Source organism: Molossus molossus, unplaced genomic scaffold (assembly GCF_014108415.1).
Source record: "Molossus molossus isolate mMolMol1 unplaced genomic scaffold, mMolMol1.p scaffold_m16_p_8, whole genome shotgun sequence".
Lineage (NCBI taxonomy): Eukaryota > Metazoa > Chordata > Mammalia > Chiroptera > Molossidae > Molossus > Molossus molossus.
In genome coordinates, this window is record NW_023425402.1 from 98,613,006 (window position 1) to 98,638,735 (window position 25,730).

The 25,730-nt window shown below is 53.0% G+C and overlaps 1 protein-coding gene across 1 annotated transcript; it reads right to left on the bottom strand.

Annotated features, from left to right (window-relative positions):
• Positions 1-364: 364 nt before the first annotated feature.
• ZC3H12D (zinc finger CCCH-type containing 12D) lies at positions 365-25,023 on the bottom strand. Its single transcript, XM_036247775.1, has 6 exons — positions 24,710-25,023; positions 19,560-19,935; positions 9,334-9,473; positions 5,037-5,271; positions 1,985-2,091; positions 365-1,050 (listed from the first exon to the last, which is right to left on the bottom strand). Exons 1-6 carry the CDS (start codon positions 24,720-24,722, stop codon positions 365-367), a joined length of 1,557 nt encoding a protein of 518 aa, XP_036103668.1. The 5' UTR covers positions 24,723-25,023.
• Positions 25,024-25,730: the final 707 nt, after the last annotated feature.

Sequence of the window (25,730 nt, forward strand, 5' to 3'; positions counted from 1 at the left end):
GGCCACAGAGGCAGCCAGCCTTCGTCTGCAGGACTCGACTCCGGCAGCGACCCTGCGTCAACAGTGAGAGTCACTAAGTGCCACCATGAGCATGGCTGAGGGTGAAGAAGCTGGCTTCCCTGCCATCTTTAAAGAAAAGGGAGCCCTTACACACACACACACACACACACACACACGCTCGCGCACGGGCCCACCCAGGGGTAAGCAGGCAACCACCGGCAAAGTCAGGACATCACGGAAAGTGACTTGGACTCGCTCCTTAGGGGTTTCCCACGGGCGCACCAGGCCTGCGGAATCTCTGGATGAGGACGATGGGCCTGGTGACCTCGGAGAGTGCGGGGAACAGGCCTAGGACGCTGTCCACCTAGTGGGGCGGGAAGATGCTGCAAAGTGCTTTGCGTGCACCGGCGCGCTCGTCCCCCTCGCTGGCCGCGGCGCGGGAAGTGGACCCCAAAGGACCCCAGAAGGCGCCTTCGCCCCAGCCCAACTCCGCCCAGGCTGAGCGCCCAGGGAAGCGGGCGGCCTCATGCGGCAGGGCCCACGGGTTGGAGGGCGGCCTTCCCTGGGCTAACGGGTCACTCTGCGGGTCCCCGAGGCAGTCCCCAGCCCGGGGCCGAACCAGCCGGCCCGACTGGCTCTGGACGTTCCGGCGGCCGGGTGGAACTGGCAGGGACAGTGGAGCCCGCGGCGCCACCCGGTTGGGACAGCGCGGCCGGGGCCCGAGGCCGGGAGGGGGTGCCCCGAGGATTCTCGGGTCGTCGCTGAGGCCGAGCCGCAGGAGGCCGCCCTCGAGGCCCATCACGTCGGTTGCCCTCCGCGCCGGGGACAGGCTGCGCGCGCCGGGCTCCCGGGGTCCCGGCCAGGCGGTGGCGGCGGGGCCGCCCCGGGGGCCGCCCTGCTCCGCCCGGGCCCTCGGCCGCTCTTCGTCGGCGCCCGCGCCCCGCCAGGCCCGCGTTTGGGCGCGGAGCTCGTCGGCCACCGCCAGCTGCGCCTGGTGCGGCCTCTCCGGGTGGTAGAACTTGCACTTGATGCCGTAGGTGCACTTCTTGCCTGGAAAGGGCAGAGGACAGAGAGGGCGCTGGGTGAGCCTCGGGCGGGAGAGGCTGTGCGGCCGCTGCAGTGAGCAGTACCTGCCCGCGGCTTTCCCCCGGGGATTGTTCACGGAAAGTGCCCAGGCTGCAGAGTTATCAGGGCTGGGGGACGAGGTGGGGAGAAGTGCCCTGGGGCTTTGTGGTACGGGGCGCTGGGCGCAGTAACCCCAGTGTCAGCCAGGTGGTGTCAGTCTAGGAACTCCCTTTGGCCAGGGACTGAGACCAAATTTCTTGATCCAATTACCTTCAGTCGCTACTTTCCCAGGGACACTGTGCATAGGGCGAAGCTTGGGGGTGCAGCCGGGGTGGGCAGTGGGTACTTATGGCTAGGATTGCACCTCCAGTGCTACCTCAGTTTCCATTTACCCACAGCTCTGTGCTGACCATCGCCCTCTTCCTACAGACGGTCCTAACAGGTGATCAGGTAGTTTATCATCACAACCTGGGCGCCTTTGAGAGTGAAAGGGAGCAGGATGTGTCAATCTGAATGTATTTCACCCTAATTCTCGATGAAATGACTCTACCTATTACCTAAGGCTTTTTGAACTTCTGTTGGTACAAAAACCAAGGCCTAGGGGCATTGGATAACTTGCCAAAGCAAGTTAGTGAGAGCTGGCTAGCAGGTTGGCACCCTGGAGGGCTCTGGATAAAATCCTTAACTCTTCATGGATAGCACTGACCAAAGTCCGTAAGGATACAGGGTGGAGGATGGTGGGAGCAGGATGGGACTGAGAAAGGGGAGCTTGGGGAACACAAAGCCTTCCTACTTCGGGCACTAGCTTGGCCCTGGGTGTGACCCCTGAATACTTCCATGCAACAGGGAGCCCTGTCAGAAACTGCCATCAAGACACGAGGCCCTGGACGGGGCCCACGCGGTGCGAGGTGTCACACACCGTATGGGCAGTGCTGCCAGGACGGCTCTGGGGGCTTTGGCTTCCTGCTCAGGAAGTTGCTCAGGGTGGGTCCCCGGCGGCCCAGGGGGTCATCGGGAGGCATGAACCTAGGAAACAAGCACAGGGGGGTCACTGCATGACCAACAGGGACTCAACAATTCCACCTGCAAGAAGAGCTCCCAGCAAGGGAATGGCAGCCCCAGGCTTGACCCCAGCCAGGCTCACCAGCCAGGGCTCTTCCCGCACCCAGGGGGTCACAGGGTGTTAAACAGCACAGCCCTTCTCACTGAACCCGCATGAAGCACAGCACGATCCCAGGAGAGCAGCCCCTGGGCCTCTTCCAAGTTTCTCCTGCTGACATTCAAGCCAGTGGGACCAGAATCACCTAGCAACTCCTTTCCAAATGTGGCTCTCTGGCTTCCTACTAGACCCACTTAATCAGAATCCCACATTGTTCAAGAATCTTTATTTTAACAATGCCCCAGGTAATTTTTATCCACTCAAATTGAAGCATAATTGCCCTCAGCCAGCCCCGCCCCCCAAAGCAACTCTGAGCTGCCTTCCCCTTGTCCTCGACAGAGAAAGTTAAAGACCTCCGTGGGGCTGCAAACAGCTCCTTGTGGCTCCAACCCCATTTCTGCAGTTAGCCCCCAGCTCTGGGCATAGACAGGGTGGGATTAATATGAACAGAGTTTGGAACACCGTTGGCGAGTCAGCACAGCTGCGGATCCCAGGTGCTGCCTGCACACTCAGCCTTCGCAGACCTGACCCTCCTCTGCAAAGCCGGGGCTCTGGGCGGGTTTGGTCTCAGCTTCCAGGGCCGCCTGAGCCCGGCCGTGTTCTCTGCCCCACCCTGCCCCACCTGTCCCTCCTGCCTCTGCCCCTCTCCCTGGCTTTGAGTCTACCCAGGAAGGGAACACATCTTCAGGGTGCTCACAGCTCAAAGGGGAAAACAACATTCCTGAGAGGGAGAACTCCCCTGGTTTAATAATCCACTTTTTTATATGAATACTTTTGTTCCCAGGAGACATTGCCAGGTCACACAAAGGCTCCTCTGGAGGGGTTGTGGATTCTAAACAGAGGGCCTGTTTTTACAAGTTGGTGTCCCCCTAAGAGTTAAGGGTCATGCTGAGGTCCCACCCTGCAGACCACACCCACCAGGCTGGCCCGCAGCTGGGGGATCCCTGGGCAGCCTCCCCAGCTCACATCCCAGTAACACAGCCGGCTTCTCAGAGTTGGGCCCTGACCAAGAATCTGGGGAGCGGCTCACTGCGGTTATTAAAAGTTCCCAAAGGCTTCACCTCCTGCTCTCTCCCGGCCTCGCAGCTGCTAGCTGGGCCAAGAGGGCCCAATGGACGTGCCCAGGGCACTGGGGTGGGCATCCTCGCCCATGGGCAGGCGGGCAGGCTCTGCCTCTGGCAGCCAGGCGACCTTCTGGCAGACCCTCAGCAGAGGCCCGTGCATAAAAAACTTGGCCTGGGCCCCAGGCTGTCACCAGGCCAGAGGCAGCCATGATCCGTCAGAACTCAGTGAGGATTTTCTGGAAGCCACAGTTACCAGACTCACCAGATTCCTCCAGGCCTGAGCCGGCTAGAGGGAGCTGCTGGCCTTGTGTATGTGGAAATGACCATGGGGGCAACCGCAGGTAGCTACTGCGAGCACCTGCCCCAGGGCTCAGGAGAGTCCTCCACCTCTGCAGCTGTGTGGCAGGTAGTAGTGGGGACAACAGTGTCCCCTGGAGGCACTGTGTCCCGGCCTGGCCTGAGAATAATGGGGTACAATTCTCTCCCATCCTCACAACCATCTGAGACATACATATGATTAATCTGAGTACGGTAACTCAAGGTGAAGAAAGAAGGTTTAGTTCAGTGAGGTTGAGTGATTTCCCCATAACACACACCCAGTTAACCGCAGAGCTTCAGTTTAAACCTTGCCGCCTGCCCCCCAAGGCCCAGCTCTTTGCACTGTGCCGCACTGCCTCCCGGGCCTTCAGGGTCCGGGACTGGTGTGCAAGTGGCCTGAGCCAGCTGACGTGTGGCCTCCTCCCTCCGCACTCTCCCTTCCACAGACTGTTGTTGAGCACCCGCCACGTGCCAGGCATGCGGGGCCACGGCATGTAAGACACGGTGCTGCCTTCACAGAGCTGGGCAGCTTGTCGCAAACCACGTTCCTGAAAGCCAGTGGAGAGCCCAGAATGAGAACCAAGCTATCATTTGCTGGAACAGAAACTGAAGTGGGAGTGAAGTGCCAGCCTGCCGTGCCCTCCCCACACTGTCTCACCCTATGCTAGTCTCAGCCCCCCGCCCACGCCGCCGGCCCCTGACCTGTGCCCTCTGTGTGCCTGAGCACGGTGGCTGCGGACCAGCCATGCTTCCTCCCCGGCTTGGTCTGGGGCCCTCACCCAGCACCTTGTGCCTGTGACTCTCGTGTAGCTGGTTAGTCCAGGATAAACCTGACCGGGGGAACCGGCCTAGGGGATAGATGAACCAAGCAGATTCCCCTGAAAATTTCAACCAAGAGGTATTGAGTCAGAGTCAGTCCCAAGATCTTGGTGGCTCCAAAGATGATGCTGGCCACTCCCTCGTGTGATTTTTTTAAAAAAGGAAGGCAAAACCAGAGAAAGGAAGTACAACCAAGTTCAGACTTCCCCCCGATGGCTGTTCCAGGGCTCTTATTAGAAGCATTAAATTCTTTAAAGATAAAAACACAAGTTTACGGTGCCCCCAGCCCATGCTTGGCCCACCGGCTGGACAGCTCTGTGCCAGGTCAGCTGGATGTGGACTCAGGAACAGAAAGGTCACGGACAACTGGGGCAAAATAGTCCTGCTGGAGAAAGCTGGTCACCAAAGAGAGGAGACCCAGGAGAACAGAGACTGTGTGGTCTATGGGAACGGAAAGGGCCACCTCGGACCAGCTGTCTCCAGGGCTGGGTGTCCTGTGCGTCTGGCATGGTGTCCTGTGACCACCAGCTCTGCCGGGCCTAGGCTGGTTGGAGTGGTTTCTTCCCCTTACCCCCAACCCACCGTGCCAGGCCCCCTCGGCCACCACATACCGGTCGTTGACGAAGGAGAACATGAGCAGCCTCTGCTCAATGAACCACTTCCACTCGGGGTTCTCACTTTGCAGGTCACGGTAGTTGTCGTTAGAGACGATGACGCCGTCCAGCTCGTAGGCCACCTTCACGATGTAGCGGTCGTCGTAGCAGACCACGCGCTTGCCGTTCACCTTGCGGGACGGGGTGTACACAAGCACCGCCTGCCGCTCCAGCTCCTCCAGCACGTGCTGCTCTGGGGGCGCAGGGTGCGGACAGCATGGAGCAGCTTTCTCAGGGGGACTCCCCACCCTAAAGGACCATCCTAAGATCAGGGAGCACATTTGGCAGCTCCAGGGTCCCCTCTGAACCAGCTCCTGCCTCCCCATCCTATAGCCCAGAATGTCAGAGAGCGAGGAGGTCTTGAGCTTGGGGTGCCCCGGGGCAGAAGAGTTGGGTAATGCAGAAACAGAACAACAGAGGAGGCCCCTGCCCCGGGTCAAGCAGGCTCTTGACTTCTGTCCGCCTGAGTCAGGAGAAGTCTGGAGTATGGTATCTACAAGGAAAAGTCACTGTGGACACCAGAGGACTTTTTCTGGAGAAATTCATCTTACAACTGGAACCTGGGCAGTGCCTTCAGAATTACCAGGATCCTGGCATCCACCTCTAAGGTTCCTGCATGGGCCCTTAGCTGAGACCCTCTGTGCAGACACAGGAGTCTGCTTGGGACACCTTCAGGATAGAGCATCTCATAAGTGACAGCTTTGAAGGACACAAGAATGTCATGGGAAGAGTCCAGGATTAAGAATCTACAGCCTACCTGAAACACCAATCAGAAAGAATGTATGTACCCCTATGTTCATAGCAGCACTATTTACAATAGCTAAGATCTAGAAACAGCCCAAGTGTCCATCAGTAGATGAGTGGATAAAAAAGCTGTGGTACATATACACAATGGAATACTATGCAGTTGTAAGAAAGATCTCTTATCCTTTGAGATGGCATGGAAGGACCTGGAGATTATTATGCTAAGTGAAACAAGCCAAGCAGAGAAAGACAAATATCACATGATCTCACTTATTTGTGGAATATAATGAACTAAACAAACTGCTGAACAAAATTAACCCAGAGACATAGAGGTGCGGTACAGACTGACAAGCCTCAGAGGAGGGGGGGCTTGGGGGAAAAGAGATAAACCACAGAACTTACATGCATGTATGCATGACCAAGGGACATAGACAACAAAGCTAGGGAGGGGTGGGGGGTGGAAGGGGAGGAGGGTGTCAGTGGGGGGAAAATGAGAAACATCTGTAACAAAAACAAATTAATAATAAAAAAGAAAAGAATCTACAGCCTACAACCAATGGACACAAACAATAGTGTGGGGAAGGCAGGAGGTGGGGTGGGAGCGGGGAGGATGGGGTCAATGAGGAAAAAATGGGGAACATCTGTCATAGTTTCAACAATAAAGATTTTTTTAAAAATCTACAGCTTAGATTCTGATCTTAGCTCCAGCTCTTGGGGACCTCACCCCTCTTTGAACATAGTGTTTGCATTTATAAAACGAGGATAATAGCTCCTCCACTTGCTCACAGTGTCTGTGAGTAGACTGGGTATGCTCAGGACTGGCGGGAGGTGCACATGTACCAGGGGGCACGAATGTTACAAGGTGTCGTCCGGAGCTAACTGCCACATCCTGGAAGGTCTGCTCTTTGACCATAGTTTTGCCTTAGGACACAGGCAAACAAAGGCGTCTACACAAAGCAGCCGCTAGGAGCTCGGACCCAGCTCAGAGGGGCAGAGCTCCAGCTTCACACGTGGTTCTTCCCTCAGGTCGAAGTCCTTTCCTATATGACATAATTTTCAGACTTTTCAAAGTACATGATGCATCAAAATACAAAGACATTTTTTTGAAATGCCACGTAGGCAGCACTCCCTGTGACCAGAACATGGCCCCTGCTTCTGATGGCCCCCTCCCCCTCCCCGGTTTGCATCTCTCTTTACTCCCCCTTAAGTAACCAAACTTTGAACTATGTGTTTGTAATTCCCTTACTTTCATTTTGCAAAATACAAAATGCATCCCCCAAAAGGACTGTTTTCCATGTGATTATAAACCTCTAGACTGTACACAGATGCACTCACACTGCACATATTCCTATGCAACTTGCTCCATCTAACATGGTGTCGGTGCGGTTTGGCCACTGCTGTCAGCTGTGCACGGAAGTCTCCGGGCGCAGAAATGCAAGGGTTTCTCTGGGACACATCGCTAGGAGCGATACGGCTGGGTTGTAGGGCGAGGCACTTTACAGGACAATGCCCCGCTGTTTCCCAAGTGGTTATATCAAGTTACTACCAGCAACCCAGCCCGGCGCTAAGACAACCTTGTCAACACTAGGCATTTTCAGGGTTTTGAATTTTTGCCAATTTGGTGGGTGTAAGGTGGCCTCTTGTTGTGGTTTCATTTTGCATGTCTCTCGTTACTAATGAGATTGAGCATATTTTCATATGTTTATTGGCCGTTTATGTTTTCTGTGAAAGACCTATTCGTGCATTTCAGCTCGTCTTTCTATTGGTCCTTTGTCTTATTCATTTGGAGTCATTCGCTATAGATTCTGGACAGTAATCCTGCAGCAGGAACCTGATACAGAGCCTCTCCCAGTCTGAGGCTCATCTTTTCATTGTATTGTCCTTGTGGTAACCCCTAATGAGCAGAGGCTTTTATTTTAGTGTAGTCAACGTTATGAATCTTTCTCCCACAAATTTGCACTTGTTGTGGCTTGTTGAAAAATTCCTTCCCTAGCCCAAGCTGATTCCCCTACTCTTTGCCCATACTAGATTTAAACATGACACGACCTGGAAAGCCACCGTTCTCCGTGTTCAGCCCACAGGGAACAATCTGGGGTAACCAGTTCACGATGAAGAACAAGTGCTTATGCCCCCGCTTCTCACAATCCCATTGAAATGGCAGCAAAGAAGTCCAAAAGGGGAGGGGATCCCTGATCACATTTAAAATGAGTTTGGGGACAGCAGCAAACCCAGGACTTTGACAAATTTTAGGGAGACAGAAAGTAGATCATATTGACCCTACAGTGCAGTGGGAGCCATAGACCAGAATGTGTGTAGAAGGCCGAGGGGGGCAGTGGTACCCATCCTTTTCCTATGCCTAAGCAAACAAAAAGTGAAGCTCTAACTAGGAAGAGGAGGTTCCCATGTGGCCTTTGACCTTCTAGGGTAAGGTCATCATCTTGGTGGCCCAGATGCCTGCCTGCTCGTGCAGGGGACACTAGGCTGCGGTCAGCACCGGTGGTCAGCCCAGCCATTCAGGGAAGGACCCGAACACTAAGAAAGGAAGCCCATGGCAATCGCACAGATATTTATATACATAAACAGTTATTTAACCAGTCTGGTGTTTTTATTCACAAATAAAAACTGACAACCAAAAGATCACCAGGCTTTTGAAAAAAACCTAACAACGGAAAGAGAGAGAGAGAGAGAGAGAGAGAACAAAGAGAACTGACCACAGGAAAAATAATATGATTTGTGGAACTTAAGAGAATGTGTGACAGTCTATAAAAATAGTAAAAAAGATAACTGCATCCATAAGACAAGAGAATCCAAAAGAGAAGTAGAAGCATTGATAGAATTAAAAACAAAACCTTTAGGTAAAAGGATGGAAGACAAAGTCAAAGAAATCTCCCAGAATCGCCGGGAGGAGCCTTCTGTTGACTTGGCTGAAACAAGGCAGTGGCTTGCTCAGCACCTGACTTCTGGTGAAAAGAAAGCCAAACAAAAACAAAGCCCTGCTTTTGTAGCTTAAAATATTCTTATCTGATAAAAGAATTAAAACTAAGGAATTCCCTGGGTCTCAGTCTCAATTTTCTTCCTTTCTTTCTTTTTCTTCTTCTTTTTTTAATGAAGAGATTGGACTATGGAGTCAATAAATAAATATCACCAGACCAAATAAAAGTCTCTTTCAGATCCTATATACTATGAGGGGTGGGACGCAGATCCAATGTTTCTGTAGAGTGTTAAAAGTTGTAAAACACAATTGTTTTGGAACTCAGTCATTGACACTAAAAGATGTAGTAATTTGTTCAGCAACTACATATTGAGCACCTACTCAATGCCAGGGGTTGTGTTAGGTTCCAGGACCACGAAAGGGAGCACACAGAGTGCCTTCATGGAGCTCATAGTCCCGTAAGACCGACAGACATCATCAACCAAGTAGCTCTGTAGATAACCCACTGTGCATCATTGCAGGAGTACCACTGAGGACAGGTAAATAGCACCTCACGAGCACGTATCTGCTCCAGCATACCTCTAATAGGGCTATCAGGTCTTGGTGGGTCTTTCCTCCAGGATGGGACAAAAACTTTGATGTAGGTGTGTCCTCTTTCCCTGAACCAATCCACAGCCAGCTGGATTCCCCGGCAAGAGAAGTCTTCTTTATTTCCATGGCTACAATGGGAAAACAAAAAATCTGTAGAGACACAGAAAGGGTTTCTAAAGAGTGATTTCCCCTGGGAATATCCTGGATCACAGTCTCATAATCAAAGAAAATCAGACAAATCTACATTTTAAAAAACAGTTCATTCTTTGCACAAAATATGCCTCTTAACCGGAACCACACAGTTTCTGATAGTTTGTAGAGGGTCTCGGGCTCCATGACAAGTGTATTCCCAGGATTAAAAGACTAGATTCTCTTACTAACTGAATCTAATAAAGAACACCAACTGGATATTAGTAGCCACCTGCAGGATACTCTCACCCTAAGAGAGGATTGTAAGTATGTTATTGGGCTTCCCAAGCCAAGCAGGGAAGCCAGCCTGCCCCGTAAATTCCACCAAGACATGGATGGCAGCAGAAGGAGGGGGTGTGAGAGGCTCCAGACCAGGCAGAGCCTTGCAGCCTTACGGGGGATTTCCTGGCTCCTAAGGGGAACGCGAAGTCACAGAAGAGTTTTGAGATTGAGGGGAGATGTGATGTGATATGCTGTGATCCAATGCATATTTCAGAAAGTTCAATCTGGCAGCACAGAGGACAATAAATTGGGAGGGAGCAAGAGTGGGAGTTGGGTACCAGTTCAGAAGCTGTTGTAGTTGGTGACTTGGACCGAGCGGGTATTGATGCATAAGGGAGAAGAGTAGGTGAACTTGAGAGATATTTAGAAGGTAAAATCTCCAGAATGGCCCTGGCCAGTTTGGCTCAGCAGTTAGAGGTTCGACCTACAGACCAGAGAGTCCTGGGTTCGGTTCCCACTAAGGGCACGTACCTTGGTTGCAGTTTGTCCTTGGCTCCATTTGGGGTCGTGTGGGTGGCAACCACTCGATGTGTCTCTCACATCAATGTTTCTCTCTCTCTCTTCCTCCCTCTCTCCCTCCCGCTCTATCTGAAGATGAATGTAAAACCTCCAGAATGCAGTGATTGGATACAGGGATGATAGAGAAGAAGGCTTTGAGGAGGCTTTCAGATCTCTGTTTGTATAACTGGATGGTGGGCTTTTCACTGAGACAGGGAATTCTGGAGGAGGACAGGCCTTAGAGGGAAAGACTACGGGTCTGGTCGTGGACACATATTGAGTTGGAGGGGTCTTGTGACCTCGAAGTGAAAATGTTAAGTAAATAGCTAGGGTTCCGTAGAGGGGTCTGGGTGACAAAATGCGTTGTTGTCTGTGTTTAAGCAACAGGTGAAGCCAGCGCTTGGAGAGAATTGTCTGACTGCCTGGGGAGAGAGTGGGAGGCCCAGAGCCAGACCCGAAGGAACTCTGGAACTCAATAGCTGGTCACGGATGGAGAGGACAGTCTCCCAGCAAGACAGAAAGGGTGTGAACCAGAAGAATGCCGCATCGTGGAAGCGACGGGGAGGAGGCAGCTGAACACGGCTGCAAGGGACCAACGCGGCCTGAGAGCAATGCTCAGACTCAGTGGATGGAGGTCGGGGCGGTTTTGCTGTAGAGGCAGATACGTGCATAGGTGTGAGATACCGAGAATGCGAAACCAGTTGGACTTAGCTGTGGATGGGATACAGCCTGTGCTCCGTGCTCCCAGCTCACCCTCCTGCACCTCCTTCAGCCCTTGTCCTGCCCGTGCACCTTCCTCCACTCCCGCCACAGAGCCACCACGCCAGCCACTTCTCTCCTCTAGGCCAGTCTACTCCCCTTCCTCCCGCAGGTCTCGGCTTCTCTCTCTTCCTTAGGACAGCATCCCTGGCCGCTCTGCCCCGTCAGATTCCCAGTTACGAGGCTGAGTCAGGACTTCCCTTCTCTAAATCACACATTCCTCTGGTCCCCACTGAATTGCCAGCGCCTAGCACAGTGCCTGACAATTGGTAAGGACTTAATAAAACACGTTGAATAAATAAACGACTGGGAGGAAACCAGTCTGTGAGCAGCTGGAGGAGCAGCCCAGGCAAAGGCTGGAAAGACCCCGATGCAGGAAAGACTTGGCGTGTTTGGGGGCAAAGAGGGGACAGTGTGACTGAAGCAGGCGGAGTGAGCAAAGGGGAGAGTCTCAGAAGTGAGGTGGGAGAGGCAGGGCTGGGTTCTCGGGGAGCCAGGGGTCCCCATGACACTCGCTCCCTCCCCTGGGCGGTCAGCCCTTCAGAAGTGGCCCCTGTCTGGGCAAGGATGACATTTCCATCTCTCATTACTGTGCTTCCTCTCGTCCCTGGCCTGTCCGGCTGTGTCCTCGGAGGCGATAGGGATAGGTCCGGGTTTGTAAAGAGGAAAGGGGCTTGTTTGATCAACAGTATTGGAAGTCGGGCTTTGTGAAGAGTCGGACGTTCCTAAGCTCCGGCAGCGATCGGAACCGAGTCGCCCAGCCCTTTCCCGGTTAGAGAAAAGAGCCCTGGTCCTTGCGGCTGAGCTGTGAGGCTTCTGCAAACAGTAAGGAGGAAATATCAGTGTAGCTGTCTGTGGTTAAAAAAATAAATAAAAGAGGAAGTAGAAAGCTAGCCCCTTCCTCCCCAGTGGAAGCTGAGAAAAGAAAGGAGATGGAGGGAGAATGCGGAGGGGTCATTCACAGGGTCCTTATCCCTGCACCCCCTGGCCTCTCCACCCAACTGAGCCATAAGGGGAGGGGAGATGTGGGAACATCAGGATGGGTGCAAAGAGGGGGGCGAAAGCTTATGCCTCAGCATAGCCTGGGCTGGTTGCAAGCCTCTCAGAAGTGTTGGTCTCAGGGGCTCGGCACCCCACAGGGCCACAGGCTGCCTTGGAGGACAGTGGCTGATAGGGGAGTGGGAAGCCACACTCCGGTCTCTTGCATGACACCAGACCTGGTGAGTTGTCTGAGGCCTGGGGGTGGACAAATAGGCCCATGGGAAGGACAGCACATGAAGCCAGCATGACTGCTTTGAGCCAAATGGGACAAGAGACCTTCTATGCTGACAATTCTGGAAGCCAGGCCAGCCCAGCCACTGCAGCGGAGCCCAGTGAGGGTCTCAGTCCCCCCCCCCCCAACCAGTACTCAAAGTCCCCAGATGCCATTTGAACGAGAACAGGGGAGGGGGGAGGAAACAGGGTGCCTGAATCCTCCAGAAGATAGAGACACAGATGTCACAGATTGGCAAGTTTCCCTAGAAGGTGGGGAAGAGAGCATCTAGCATAGGAGATGAGGCCCACTACCCGTGCACACTGAAGCGGTAAGTGTCCAGTTGATGCGTCCAGTTGATCCCACCCCGACACAGACACGTGTGGCAGCAGTCAGTCCAGGCTCAGTCAGTTCTCAAGTAAACGTAACACAACCACAGTTTCCTTTAAAAAGTGATTCTTACTTGCTCTCTATTCTGTGACTACACATCTGTTTAACCATTGAAAAGCCAACTTTCCTTCCCTGCTACCTTTCACGGCTGCGTGGTTGGGGGCAGGGAGAGAAACTGAACCCCACCCCTGTGAGGGGGATGGGTTCTGGTGACTGGTCAGGACCACAGCCGGCAGGGGAGGGGCTTGGGGTCAGGACTGCACAGCTCAGGAAAAGAGCCCAGGAAGGAGGCTCCCACCAGCTTCGTGCAGCAAGAGCTGAAACCGTGGCCCCTATGACCTTCGGCCAAGAGTCTCCGAAGGTAGATGAGTTCTGCTGGACCAGGGGAAGCCCACAGCGCATGCGTGCGGCCCATACCCCCCTCTCTCCCCAGGAAGGGCCCTCCCTTCCCGTCTGATTCCAGGCACAGGGAGTCTGAGCCTCACTCAGGACCCCTAAGCTGGTCTCTGGAATAGAAGATGCTCATTCAGGTCTATGTTTTGCAGGACTGAACTCCCACATACCCCACGAACCTCTCCTCATAAGCATTGGTCTCTTTTGAGATGTGAAGATTGTCTATTTTTCCATCCTTGCCGCATTTTTTTTTTTTTTTTTTACCAACCTCAAAACCCCATCACGACTGCCCTACTTCTGGCCAGGAGCGCTCTAGGCAGCCGCAGGACGATGCCATAGGCAGGCGCCAGCCCCTCTCCACGCGGGCCTGTCTCGAGGAGGAGCCCGAGAGGCCCCAAGCAATAAAGCTCGCGGTCACCCCGTACCTACCCGAAGGCGCCCTCCGTTCGTGCTCCCCCCGGCCACCCACAATCCTTCATGAATCTGCTTCCACAAGGCTCTGTGCTGGGTGCTCAGAGAGCAGGGACGCGACAGACCTCTCCCTGCTTCTCGGAGCTCATTTTTAATAGTCATTGAGAACCCTGTGTCCCAGGCCACTTTGCACGTGAACCTCATTGAATCATTACAACGAGCCCCTGAGGAAATGACCTTCGTCCCATTTCACCCTTGAGGAAGCTAAAGCAGAGCAGTGTGCCCAGCTGGCTGATCTGGCAGATCTCAGAGCCTCATTTGTTGGACTGCAAATGCTTCCTCCGGGTCTCTGCTCTTCCATCTATCCCCACCCCTCCCCTGTCCCCACTGTTCCATCTACCCCTGTCCCTCCTCAGTCTCTGCCCCTGAGGTGCAGACAGCAGCTGCTTTGGAGCCGGTTACTGGCTGCTAAAATGCTTGAGCTTGGGGAGAGACCTAGTGCTGATTAGTAGTCACTGTGAACCAGTTTATGGGCAACAAGCTGAGAGCCAGGCCCTGGGAAAAGGCAGCAGGAGTGGTAGGTTTTGAATAAAGGGAGGGTGGTAAGGGGAAGTGGATTGGTGCCTGAGACACATTTTGCCTACATGACAGTCATGCATGGGGCAGCCACAGTTAGCGAGAAGCCACGCACAGTGACAGGACAGTTTAAGTGGGACACCACTGTATCCTCAACTATTGCCCAAGAAGTTTCTGCAGAAGTTAGCTGCTCGCAGAACAGGCCCTTCGTGGTACGGCGTGGGAAGAGGCACCACTGTCTGACTGTTATTGGAGTTAAGTTGTAAACACTCTGAACTTCTCACGGAGAGATCTCTCAGGTCAGAAGGAAGAGGGAGGGCGGGGGGGGGGGCGCTACTCTGAGCCCCTCATCTTACAAATGGAAGAACGAGTGCAAACTTAGGCAGGAGCCCAAGGCCAGCGTTGGTCAGAGCATTAGCCACCAGCCCAGGAACACGCCTGCTCTTGGGAGCCCACTGACAGGGCCCTAACCGAGACCTCCCCTGTGGGCCTGAGCCCCTCGCTGAAGGTTCCTTCCTCCAAAAGAAGCCAGATTCTGCTGAAGTTTCTAACAGTTTAAAAACGTAAATAACAACAGCCCCAAACAAAACCCCATACCCCAAAATGAGGACACATTCAAATGAAACCCTTGCCTGAGGCAGTAAGAGGATGTGAAATTATCAGGTGGATTTCCCCCAAGCTGAAGTCCTTCAAATCATGCTCCGCTCAATTTGCCTACAGAACGCACACTTGCGAGCTCGCCTGTAGCAGGCGAGGAAGTGCCAGCCGCAGGGTCACGTGATAATCAGTGTTCTCAGTCACCCCGATGCAGCTTTGAATCTGCTTTCAGTGAACACCACCTTCTCGGTAAAAGCTGCTGGGCATTTCTCTAAAGGCCGGGTACAGAGTGACTCGGGTACTCAGCTCACATCTCCCTCTCACGCAGACATGCACACATCACACATACCCCCCTGAAGATGCAGGGATTGGAGTTGGAAGTTGGTCTCGGTGCTGCTAGTCAATCAGAGCCACCATGCAATGCACCTTGAGCGTCCCCAGAAGATTGGCGGCAGCAGGAGATGTGTTCTGGGCACCAGTCCTGCAGAAAGCCCCCGGGCCCCTGGTGAGGGGTTGGAGGCTTAGCACATCCTGTCTGCCGTGGACAAGGCCAAGTCTGGGGCTCACCATGAGCAGGCTCTGGCCTGTGGGGTCCGGGTCTCCCACGCTGAGACCCGTTCCAAGACCGGAAAGGGGAAAGGCAGAGAGAGGAACACGGTGCTGGCAGATCTGTAGGGCTTTAGAAAGAGCATGGAATCCAGAGCCTGGCACTTAGTGCTCTGTGACCTTGGGCAAGTTACTTACTCTCTCTGACCCTTTGCCAAGACGAAGAAAAATTTCTTTACAAGAAAAATGCATTCGTGTCTTTCAAGCCATGCATAAAATAATCACCTTGAATCCCAGAATGTTAGGGATGAAAAACCATTTAAGATTATTATTGTTAGTCTAACCTCTTAATCATATCAGCAGGGCTCCATAAAGGTGGTTCACACCAAGGTCATGTAGCTGTCAAGCTGAAAAGCTAGTAGGTACTCACCACATGAAGCTCTTTGCCCTTAAATTCAAATTAATTCAAAAAAATTAAAAATTCAGCTGTTTGGTCACACCAGCCACATTTTACGTGCTAGGGAGCCACAAACGACAAGTGGCCTCCGTAATGGGCAGGGCAAGTGTGAAGCTTTCCATCAGCACAGGGAGTTCCCTGGGCAGCCCCAGGCTGGGGGTCAAACTCGAGTCCTCACCCTCTGAGCCCCATGTGCCACGCCCTGCCTCTGATCTCCTGGTTTTCTACGTGAAATACAGGAGATGAATCAAAACTATGGGGCAAGCGTAAGGTCTGGCTTCCCAGGTCCCCGTCTTACACTCCGAAACTGCAGCTTAGAATTCTCGCTGAAGTGGACCCATGGCTTATGAATGAGAAATGAAGCCGGCAGTCCTGCTTATAAGAGCCAAACGGACTCCCGTTGTTGTGACAATGAGGACAGGGAAGGGTTTTAGTTTGGTGGCGTAGTTCTATTGAAATGACTGAGGACAGTCTGTGTTTCGTGAAACAGGCCAGCTCTGTGCGCTTTGAACAGATACATCCCCACATCTTAAAAAGCACTTCGCCGGTGCCCCAGCTGCTGAGCTCCAGCGAACAGGCACCCCAGGCCTGCTGGGTCCAACCGCCACAGACAGCCTCGGGCTCCACATTCTGAAGCTCTGGAGAGAGAAGCCCTCAGGAACTTCCACACAGGGTGGGGTGGTTGGAGCCCAGGGATGGGGCCAGGCTCCGATGGAGCCGGCGTTGACTTTGGCCAAGCCCACCCAGTCCCTCCCCGGGCTGCTTCCTTGCTCAGCGGAGAGGGTCGTGTGTCCAGCTCTAACAGTCTCTGGGCAGCGGTGCCTCCCATAAAGCATGGCATTGTCTATAATTTCTCCTTCTACGTCAGCGGTTCTTTACGTTTGGGAGATCACAGACCCTGTAAGTACCTATGGAAAGCTGTGGCTCTCTTCCTCAGAGAAACACGTGTATGAAGGCACATGTCACATACTTATATCATTGCAGGACTCTGCTGGCTTTGAAGATAAAAGGGCCACGAGCCACGGAATGCAGGCGGCCTCTAGAAGCTGGAAAAGACAAGAAAACATATTATCCCCCCGGAGCTTCCCGAGGGAACACAGCTCTTGATTTCAGTCCACTGCTGGACTTCTGACCTCCAGACCCGGGAGACAATAAAGGCGTGTTGTTTCACGCCACTGTGCTTGTGGTCATTGATCAGAGCAGCCATAGAAAGCCAGTGCGGGTTCGGCCCTTACAGAGGCACTTCTTACACAACTTCCCAAAGACAACGCGTTGAAAGCGGGGCTGCTGTTCTCTGTGGGCCAAGGCAGGCGCTGCCCCCGGCCCCAGGGCACAGAGCCGCCGCCGGCAAGTCGGCAACAGGACCCCGGAGGTTGCTACTGCCAACAGAAGACACACGTGGCATCTGCTCAGGGCGGACAGGACATGTGTTCCCATCTCTTCTCTGCTCCGCCCCACTCATTCAGGCCCAGACAGCGCACGGAGCAGCAGCATCTTCAAACTGCCGTCAGTAACATCGTCGTAACTATGCACGGTTTCAGATGGTACGAGATTTATCAGGGTGATCCCTTAGAAAGTTATGTAATGTCTGATCACTGAGTTGTACATTTGAAACTAATGTAATATTCTATGTCAACTGTAACTGAAAAATAAAAATATTAAATAATGATTTCTATTTAGGTAACTTAAAAAAAAAAAAAACAGAATGGCAAGGTCTGCTTTACGACAAAACCTCAGCAAAGGAGAATTTTCAGAAACCATGTTTCTGAGGTAATTGAGTTTTGAGGTGAACAGATAATAACTAGACACCACGCTGGGTTTCAGCCATCCCCTTCCTCTGAAGGGTGAGCCCCGCTTGCATCTGTTCTTCACAACCGAGGGTCTGCCAGAGCCTGAGGAGCACGGTCCTGCTGCAGCTCTGGTCAGAGAGCACAGTCGGTGTTATTGCAGGACACGGAGCTGTGATCTCAGACCCCAGCTCTCTCCCAGACTTGCCTTAGACCAAATCGAGTCCCTCCGTGCAGGTGGTGGCCGTGCAATTTGCCTGTTTTTCCCAAGCAGTGAGGTGCAGGGAATAGGGCGTGTATGTGCGTGTATAGACCTGCGTACACACACCGAGAACACCCACCCATGCACGTGCGCTGGTGAACTGAGATGATTTTCAGGCAGCCTGTGTGTGACAGGTTTTTAGCAATAGCCGGCGTGGTGATTTTCATTTCTAACTCGCACAGATTGAGGGTGCAGGGGTGAAACTGACTACGGCTGTGGGAGGAGGGGGCGGACTGAATGGATGTAACCAGGACACATCATCATTATGGGCAAATAGAGGATGTGGTTTCCATTTGAATTCCAAGCAGCAACAGACTTTCATCAAAAGAACCCCCGCCCCATCATAACAATTCCTAAAAGACGTCTGGTCCCCACAGACAGATGCCCACACTTTCCTGCGGACCCTGAAGTGCTTTATGTCCCACAGCCGTCCTTCCCCCTTGGCCTGGGACGGCAGAGCTCACAGAACCTTTGGCCTGGGACGCTCTTCGACTTGACGGCATCATCTCACATTTCTGTTGATGCCCAGAGGGAGGGGTGCCAGATCAGAGGCCAGGGCCCCCCTTCCCAACCCTGTAGACTTTCTAACACCCTCTGAGCCAGCTGGATTCTTTAAAATCCTAAACTCCCCCAGAGATCTGGAATTAAACAGGATTTCACAGGCTCGCTGAGAGCCTGTGGGAGAATACAAGAGACCCCTGAGGACTAGCTTCCAGGCCCTGGAGAAGGAAGGGCTCCATTACTCTCTCTGATCTAATCAAGCCCAGGGAGCCCCGGCTGGCTGAAGGGTGACCCCACACACAGCAGGCAGGGCGTGTAGGAGCAGCCCCTGAGGCTGAGCCATCTTGGGGTGAACCATTCCAAACTTGGGTCCCGCCAAATGCTAAGTGAGACCAAGTCCCCAGGGCAAACCCTGGCTTGCCAGCCAAAGGGTGCGCTGCCCATACACTCCGTGCTGCTATTACAGTTTTGCTCCAGCCCCACCCGCAGCTCATCTTTGGAAAAGGGAAGCGTATCCGTTTGCAGCTGCGAGAGAGCGATTTCCTATGGCTCTGCCCTTTGCCCCGCTGTCACGACGCCAAGCGGTAGAATAATCACTAGTTTGGGCGATGCCTCCTCCTCGCCCAGCAGGGAGTGTGGGGGAAGCTGCAGAGGTTCTGCACAGCTGAACTTGGCTTCACCAGGAAAGACAACAGGGCGGGGTATGACTCTCTCACTGCCCCAACATACAGAGGTGCCAGTACGCAGATCCTACCTACCATGTCTGCAGGCCGGGGCCATGAGCTCACCTCTAGCCAGGGAACCACCCCTCCACCCCACAAGCCCAGCACAAGGCTTCCAACGACGTTCAAGTACACTTTCCCATCTGATTCTCACACCCTCGAGGGAAGCAGAAGACTCTATTGGCCCGGGTCACAGGAGAGGAAATGAGAGGCACAGCTTTTCCCAGAATCATGCAGCTGGTCAGGGGCAGGCTCCCCAAGTCGGACCTCCTGTCATCCACTGTCTTCCTCAGGAGGGCCCCTCGGGGTTCCTATGATAACAGTGACCACTTGTGGAACCCTTGCTGTGTGTCAGGCACTGTCCTAGGCATCTCGTGCAGCTCCCTTCTTTCTAGGGAGGTTTCACATCAACATTACAGATGGAAACAGTGAGGCTCAGAGAGGTTAGGTGACTTACTTAAGGCTACACAGCTACTAAGAGATGGAACAGGGACTCAAAGCCTCATCCGTTGGCTCCAGGCTGTTTGGACCAAACCCATGGAAAAAGGGACAGTTCTCCCACCACCTCCCCCTACAGAATAAAGAAAGCTACCTCATTGCCACGTTGCTGCCGTCGATCACGATGGGTCGCAAGGAACTGGCTAGGTCTTTGAACTCCGCCTCGGGGTCAGCCCCCAGCCCGTGCTGGGCAGAGTCTGGGGGCCCACAGGAGCCCCTGGGCACCAGCAGGGGCACAGCACTGCTCTGGTGGGCCCCCGGGCGGCTGCCCGTCTGGATCAGCTCCTGCAGCACGTCGTTGACCAGGGCGCCCTCGCCCAGCTTGCCCAGCACCCGGACCACGTCGTCCCGGTCGTAGCCTAGCTTCTGGAAAAACTCCATCTTGCTTGAGGGCTCCATGCTGTGCCAGCCAGGCCCCTGGCAAGGGTCCTGCCCCCGGCTTTCTCCTGGCAGAGCCTCGCCGGCATGAGCTAAAGGAAAAAAGCATCCATCAGGAGTTTGCTGGGCAGCCTGGCTGTCAGGTTACTGAGGGCAAATGATCTATGCTCCCCCCTCGGCTTATCTGTGAGGAAATCATGGTGAGGATGCCGGGTCCCCGTGGGGATTTTCAGTTGCTCAGTGTGGTCAAGAACCACAGATACAATCACGCTGCTATTTCTAGTGTGTTCTCCAGGCCTTCGCCCCACACAGCGCCCCTGCAGGGCTCACCGCCCCGAAGCACCAAGGGCCACTGAGAAGCCCCCCACCTCTGGACGTCTGCACACAGGCCAAGGAAATGTTTCTGAGGCTCTTTTGGGGGGTGAACTGTGTCTACCCCAATTCATATTTTAAAGCCCTAACCCCAATACCTGAGAATGTGACTAAATTTGGAAAGGGGGTCTTTAAAGAGGTAATTAGGTTAAAATGAGGTCCTTAGGGTGGGCCCTGATCCAAAAGGACAGGTGTCCTTGAAAGAAGAGGAGATCTGGACACAGTGGCGAAGGCAGCATCCACAAGCCGAGGAGACATCGACCCCGCCCGCACCTCGAGGTCAGACTTCTAGCCTCCAGGACTGTGACACAATAACAAATAAGTAAACATAATTTAAAGTGTATTGACCAAGTCAGGGGTATTTTGTTACGGCGGCCCTGGTAAACTAATACAGCATCTCGGCTTAAACAGAAGAAAATGTCCCTTAGTCAATTCTACCCCCAGAAAATGCACCCCAGTTTAGCTCTGCACTGGCTCGGCTTTCCCCAGAGGTTCAGACCACACTGAACCTCTAAAATAAAGGTCCTAATCCAGCTGCGCTCCTTTCCGCTCAGCATCACTGCCTGGCTACACCTCTGTGGGAGGAGGGGCAGGTGGGGGCTGCAGCCAGGTGTTTACAAAAAGATGATTAAACCAACAGGAACACTCTGGACACATTGGGTCCCTCCCTCATCTATTCACAAAGACCTACATCTTTCAAACAACATTTTAAAATACAGAAATAATCATGAAAATAAATGTACTGTGAAAACTGGAAACAATGCAGAAGTATAAGAATAAAAAGACATAGTCTCTTCCCACACACCCCAAACCCCACTTGTCTCTCTGAGCATCGTCTGCACCCTCCCAGCACTTTCTCTGTGCATTTACTTGCGTATCTAATAGACACACATATATTGTTTTAGGGAGATTGTTTTTACATAAATAGTGTCATACTGTATGTAATGTTCAACAACTGGTTTTTCTTACTAAAAGAGTTTTGGGGATCATTTCATGCCTGTTTATCTGTCCTGCTGCCCACTGTCTCTCCAGCATTTGGAACAAGGGCCTGGCACAGCTGACCCTCAGTGCATTATTGTTGGATGGAAGGATGGATGGATGGTGTTTAACCATATGAGGACAATTGGATCGTCTTCTATTCTTCCCTGTTACGAATCACGCTCAGTGGAACACTCTTGCCACCGGTCTTGGCCTTGACCTTTAGTTCCCGGTCCCTCAGGGGGGTCCCCACAGCATTCACATCTCTCTTCCAGGTTCCCAGCTCAGCTCCTCATTCTCGCCCCGGGCCTCTTCCTGTGTGCTGGAACCCGGCCAGAACCAACAAGGACTGGGCCTGGCAGGTGAAGGGCATTTCTCAGCCAGCCTCCTGGAGAGAGGCCTCTGCAGCTCCCCTTGGTCACCCCCCACTCTGCCTGGGCCCCCTGACTGCTGACACACCAAAACTGCCCCCCAAGGTCACCAGTGGCCTCCTAACGGCCAATTCCAACAGCAACTTCACATTCCTCCCCTTATACCACCTCTCCCCTGCTTTCGACATGGGGGACCACTCCCTAACTTGTAATTTTCAATAAAAAAGTTTTGGACAGCCTTCTTGTTAAAACTCTTCTCCCTTAGGTTATACAACTTGGCCTGAGTCTCTTCCTACGTCTTTCCAGCTCTTTGCTTAGCCTCTACTCACTCGTCCAAAGGTGAGGTCCTTCCAGGTCCTCTTCGCTTCCCTGCGCATGACCTCCCCCCGCCCCGTCTTCCGGCGCAGACCCCTTGCTACGCACCAGGCACACACAGTTACACATCTGTGAAATAGCACCACGTGTGCTATTTGAATACAGTGCTATGGGGACTCAGAATGACAGTCATTCACCAGATATTTGCCAAATCTACTTCAGTGGTTCTCAAAGTGTGGTCCAGGGAAACTTGGGGGGACCTAAGACCCTTTCAGGGAGTCGGTAAAGTAAAAACTGTTTTCACAATAATGCTAAGGCATAATTTGCTTTTCTTCCACTCTCATCCTCTTGTGAGTGTACCCTGAAGTATTCCAGAGACTACACGTCGTGTGACGTTGCAACAGTTTGAATGCAGAAGCAGACATGAGAGTCCTTCTGTCTTCTATTAAGCCAGATATTAAAGAGGTTGAAAAAAACGTAAATCAGTGGCAGTCTTCTTACAAATTTTCAATTTTGGAAAATAGAGTTGTTTTTCATAAGAATATGTTATTTATATTAATGTAATTGGTTTATTATTTTTAAATGAATGTTTTTTCATTTCTTAGTTTTAGCTTCTAATAAGGGATAGATGATAGATAGATAGATAGATAGATAGATAGATAGATAGATAGATAGATAATAGAACCTACATAAATAAAAGCTCTTTGGGGCCCTTAATAATTTTCAACAGTGAAAGGGGCTCGAAAACTAAAAAGATTTTTCTTAAATCCAGAGTTTTCCAATAAGTATTTCCACATCCATGGTTCCATGTAGGTGGCCTATAGACATGTCACCCAAGGCCCCAGGACACAGGCCCAGTATCTCTTCCTCCCGCAGTCTGGCTCCTCTGACCCCCATCTCCTACTGGCTGCCCAGGCCACTCAAGCCTTAGTCCTGCCTTCTTTTCCCAGACCCAGCACACTGCAGCTGCCTCCGAAGGGGTCCCCTTCCTCGTCCCATCTGGCCCAGCTCCATTTGTAGCCAGCACTGTATTTCTGGAACAAGGCTGACCATCACCCCGACTGTAATTCTCTTCTGACCCCGCGCTGACTACGGGGAGGCACCAATTCCTGAGCAGGCTGCTGAGCTGTCGCCGCGCAGTGCTGACCCCTGTCCACCTCGCCACCCGCTGCTGGCCCACCAGCTCTCTCTGGAGCCACGCTGAATTCCTCCTGCTCCCCACGTATCCAGGACATGCGTATCGCTGCGCTCCTGTGCGTTCCTTCCTCTCCACCCGGAATGCTCTGCCGTTTGGCGAACTTCAAGATTCAGCTCAATACAACCCAAAGCAGTCACCCTTAACTCCAGGGCCAGAATGAGTGGCTTAGTCATCGCATCCACCCCCAGGCCCTTCGCGCACACCTGTTAGGACACCTGAATGGTTGTTTATCTATTTCTCAAGAACCTGTGAACTGCATTCTGACCTGTTTGCCCCAGAATCGCCAGTACCTGGCATAGTGCCCAATCTGTCTGAGTTTAATAGATTGTTCTTTAATAAATGTCCAAAGCTGAAATTATCTTCTCTCCTCACATACAGTATTTTTTTCTTGGGTTCTGAATCTCATCGAATGTCATCTCCCAGAGGCCTAGAGAAGAAATCTCAGGCGCCCTTGACCCTTTCCTTTCTCTCACATCTACTTCCTACCAGCCTTTAATTCTACTTCTGGACATTTTCCATAACCATCTTGTCCTTTTCACCCACAGGGCCCTGCCCATTGGCCCCTCCCTCCCTCCCTCCCTCCCTCCCTCCCTCCTCCCTCCCTCCCTCCCTCCCTCCCTCCCTCCCTCCCTCCTCCCTCCCTCCCTCCCTCCCTCCTCCCTCCCTCCCTCCCTCCCTTCCTTCCACAAACACTGATTGCCTATTGCGCTAAAACCCAGTTCTATAAAAACAAAATAAACCACCGCCTAATTTCAATTCATTTACAGTCTATTTGGGAAAATAGACAAATAATGTAAACAATACGCCATAAATCATGACGATAAGCACAATCGTTTTGATGAGAAATGTGTTTGAAAACAGGTGGGGAGTGACGTATCTTCTGAGGGGCAAGGACAGACCGGAAGGGCTCCCAGGCTGGGCGAGCGGGCCTTTCTCAGTCTGAGCACGGCCTGGCGTCTCTCCCAAGGGTCCCGGAGGCCTCCTCACCAGCCCGTCACCCTCACCGCCAAGCCAGCTAGTCCACTGGTCAAAGACTCTGTATCTTCTCCAAGACGTCGTGTGCCCTGTCCCGTACGGAGTGACTGACTCCACAGCATCAGCGTACAGGCCTCACCATCGGGCCAGGCCCATTTCCAATCTCACCGGTCACGGGCCTCTAGTCTGGCCTCTCCTTCTACTCTTGACTAGTGACCAGTCCCCTCTCAGGACGGCTGTTCCCTTGGGCTGGGGTCCAGCTAGGGTCCAATCTCTACGGAGGAGGAGGACACTCACCCAGCCTGGCAGCCCAGCCTCACACCAGGAGTTGCTGTGTCCCCGATAGGCCAGTGGTCTCTCAGGCCCACAGGCCTTCTCTCGGGCTCTCCCCTCTGCCTGCCCCCCGCCCATCCCCCCAGGCCTAAGGCCACTGTCGCATGCTCCAAGGAGCCTTCCCGATCGATCGCCACAGCTCCTGCGGCACTTACTTTGGTTTGGAAGAAAGAGAGAGGAGGAGGGGGAGAAAGAAAAGAGGGAAGGAGCTAACGTCAGAAAGAAGAAAAGAGAAGAAAGACAGAAACGGGCAACACGAACTCGAAGTTCACTTTCACGTAGGTCCTCGTTGTTTCCACCTCGCTTTTGGGTGGAGACTCTTACTTGAACTTTCCATGATCTCTGGTGGGCAGATGAGGTCGATAAAAGGAGTCACTTTTCACAGGTGAAGAAACTGAGGTTCAGAGTGGTGCAGAGAAAAGGTTACATGGCTAGTAAGTGGCGAAGACTGATGACAAGCAGATGCCAAAAGCAATGTGCTGCTTTGAGTTGTGTTCAGGAAGAGCCCACCTCTTGTCGTAGACGTGGAAAAACAAAATGGGACTGGGTCGGGCGACTCTGGCCACAAAGGAATAGTTACAAGGAGAGGCCGTCTTAGTTTCGTAACCTCGCATCCTGGGATGACAGAAACCCGAACACGTTCCAGATACCAAGCATGGGGCTTTGACCCGGGGGGGGGGGGGGGCACGGGAGGCCCTGTCCCCAGCGGCTGTCCACACAGCCCTCGGGCTCCAACAGGGCTGCTGTGCTGACGAGACTGATTAACGGAACAATCCACCCACCTCAGAGGCCTTTTCTCCCCTTGAGACATTAAAATCAATTTCATTTCCTTTTAAAACTTCTTCTAAATGAGAGAGAAACCTGGGCTGGAGGCTGGTCTCAGGAGCCTGCCCCCGCCCTCCAGCCACAAATCCCCCCTCAGATGTGCCCGTCCCTCCGCTGCAACATGGCAGCTTCTTTCCTTTCTATTTTTAAGACCCGAGAGCGTGACCGAGTTCACTGTAGCTTTCTTCCTCAGTCTTGACTGGAAGTCACAAGCAGCACCGATGATCAGCAACACAAAACTCTTCAGTCTCCTCACGAGCTCCTACAAGGGTCAGCTTGGTGGCACTTTCCTATTAGGTGTCCAGGAGACTGTGGCCAAAGTGAAGGGTGACCTAACCGAACAGCCTGGAAGGGAGGGTGGGGGGGACGCGGGACCTCACCGGGGGACGATGGGAATCGGATCAGGTCTGTCCCTTCTAGAGTCAACCCCTGCAGTGTCTGTGAACACTGACTGGAAGGACCCCCGAAGGAAAGAATAAAAGGGAAAGCGAAGGAAGAGGAAATGAGAGGCAGGATCTGC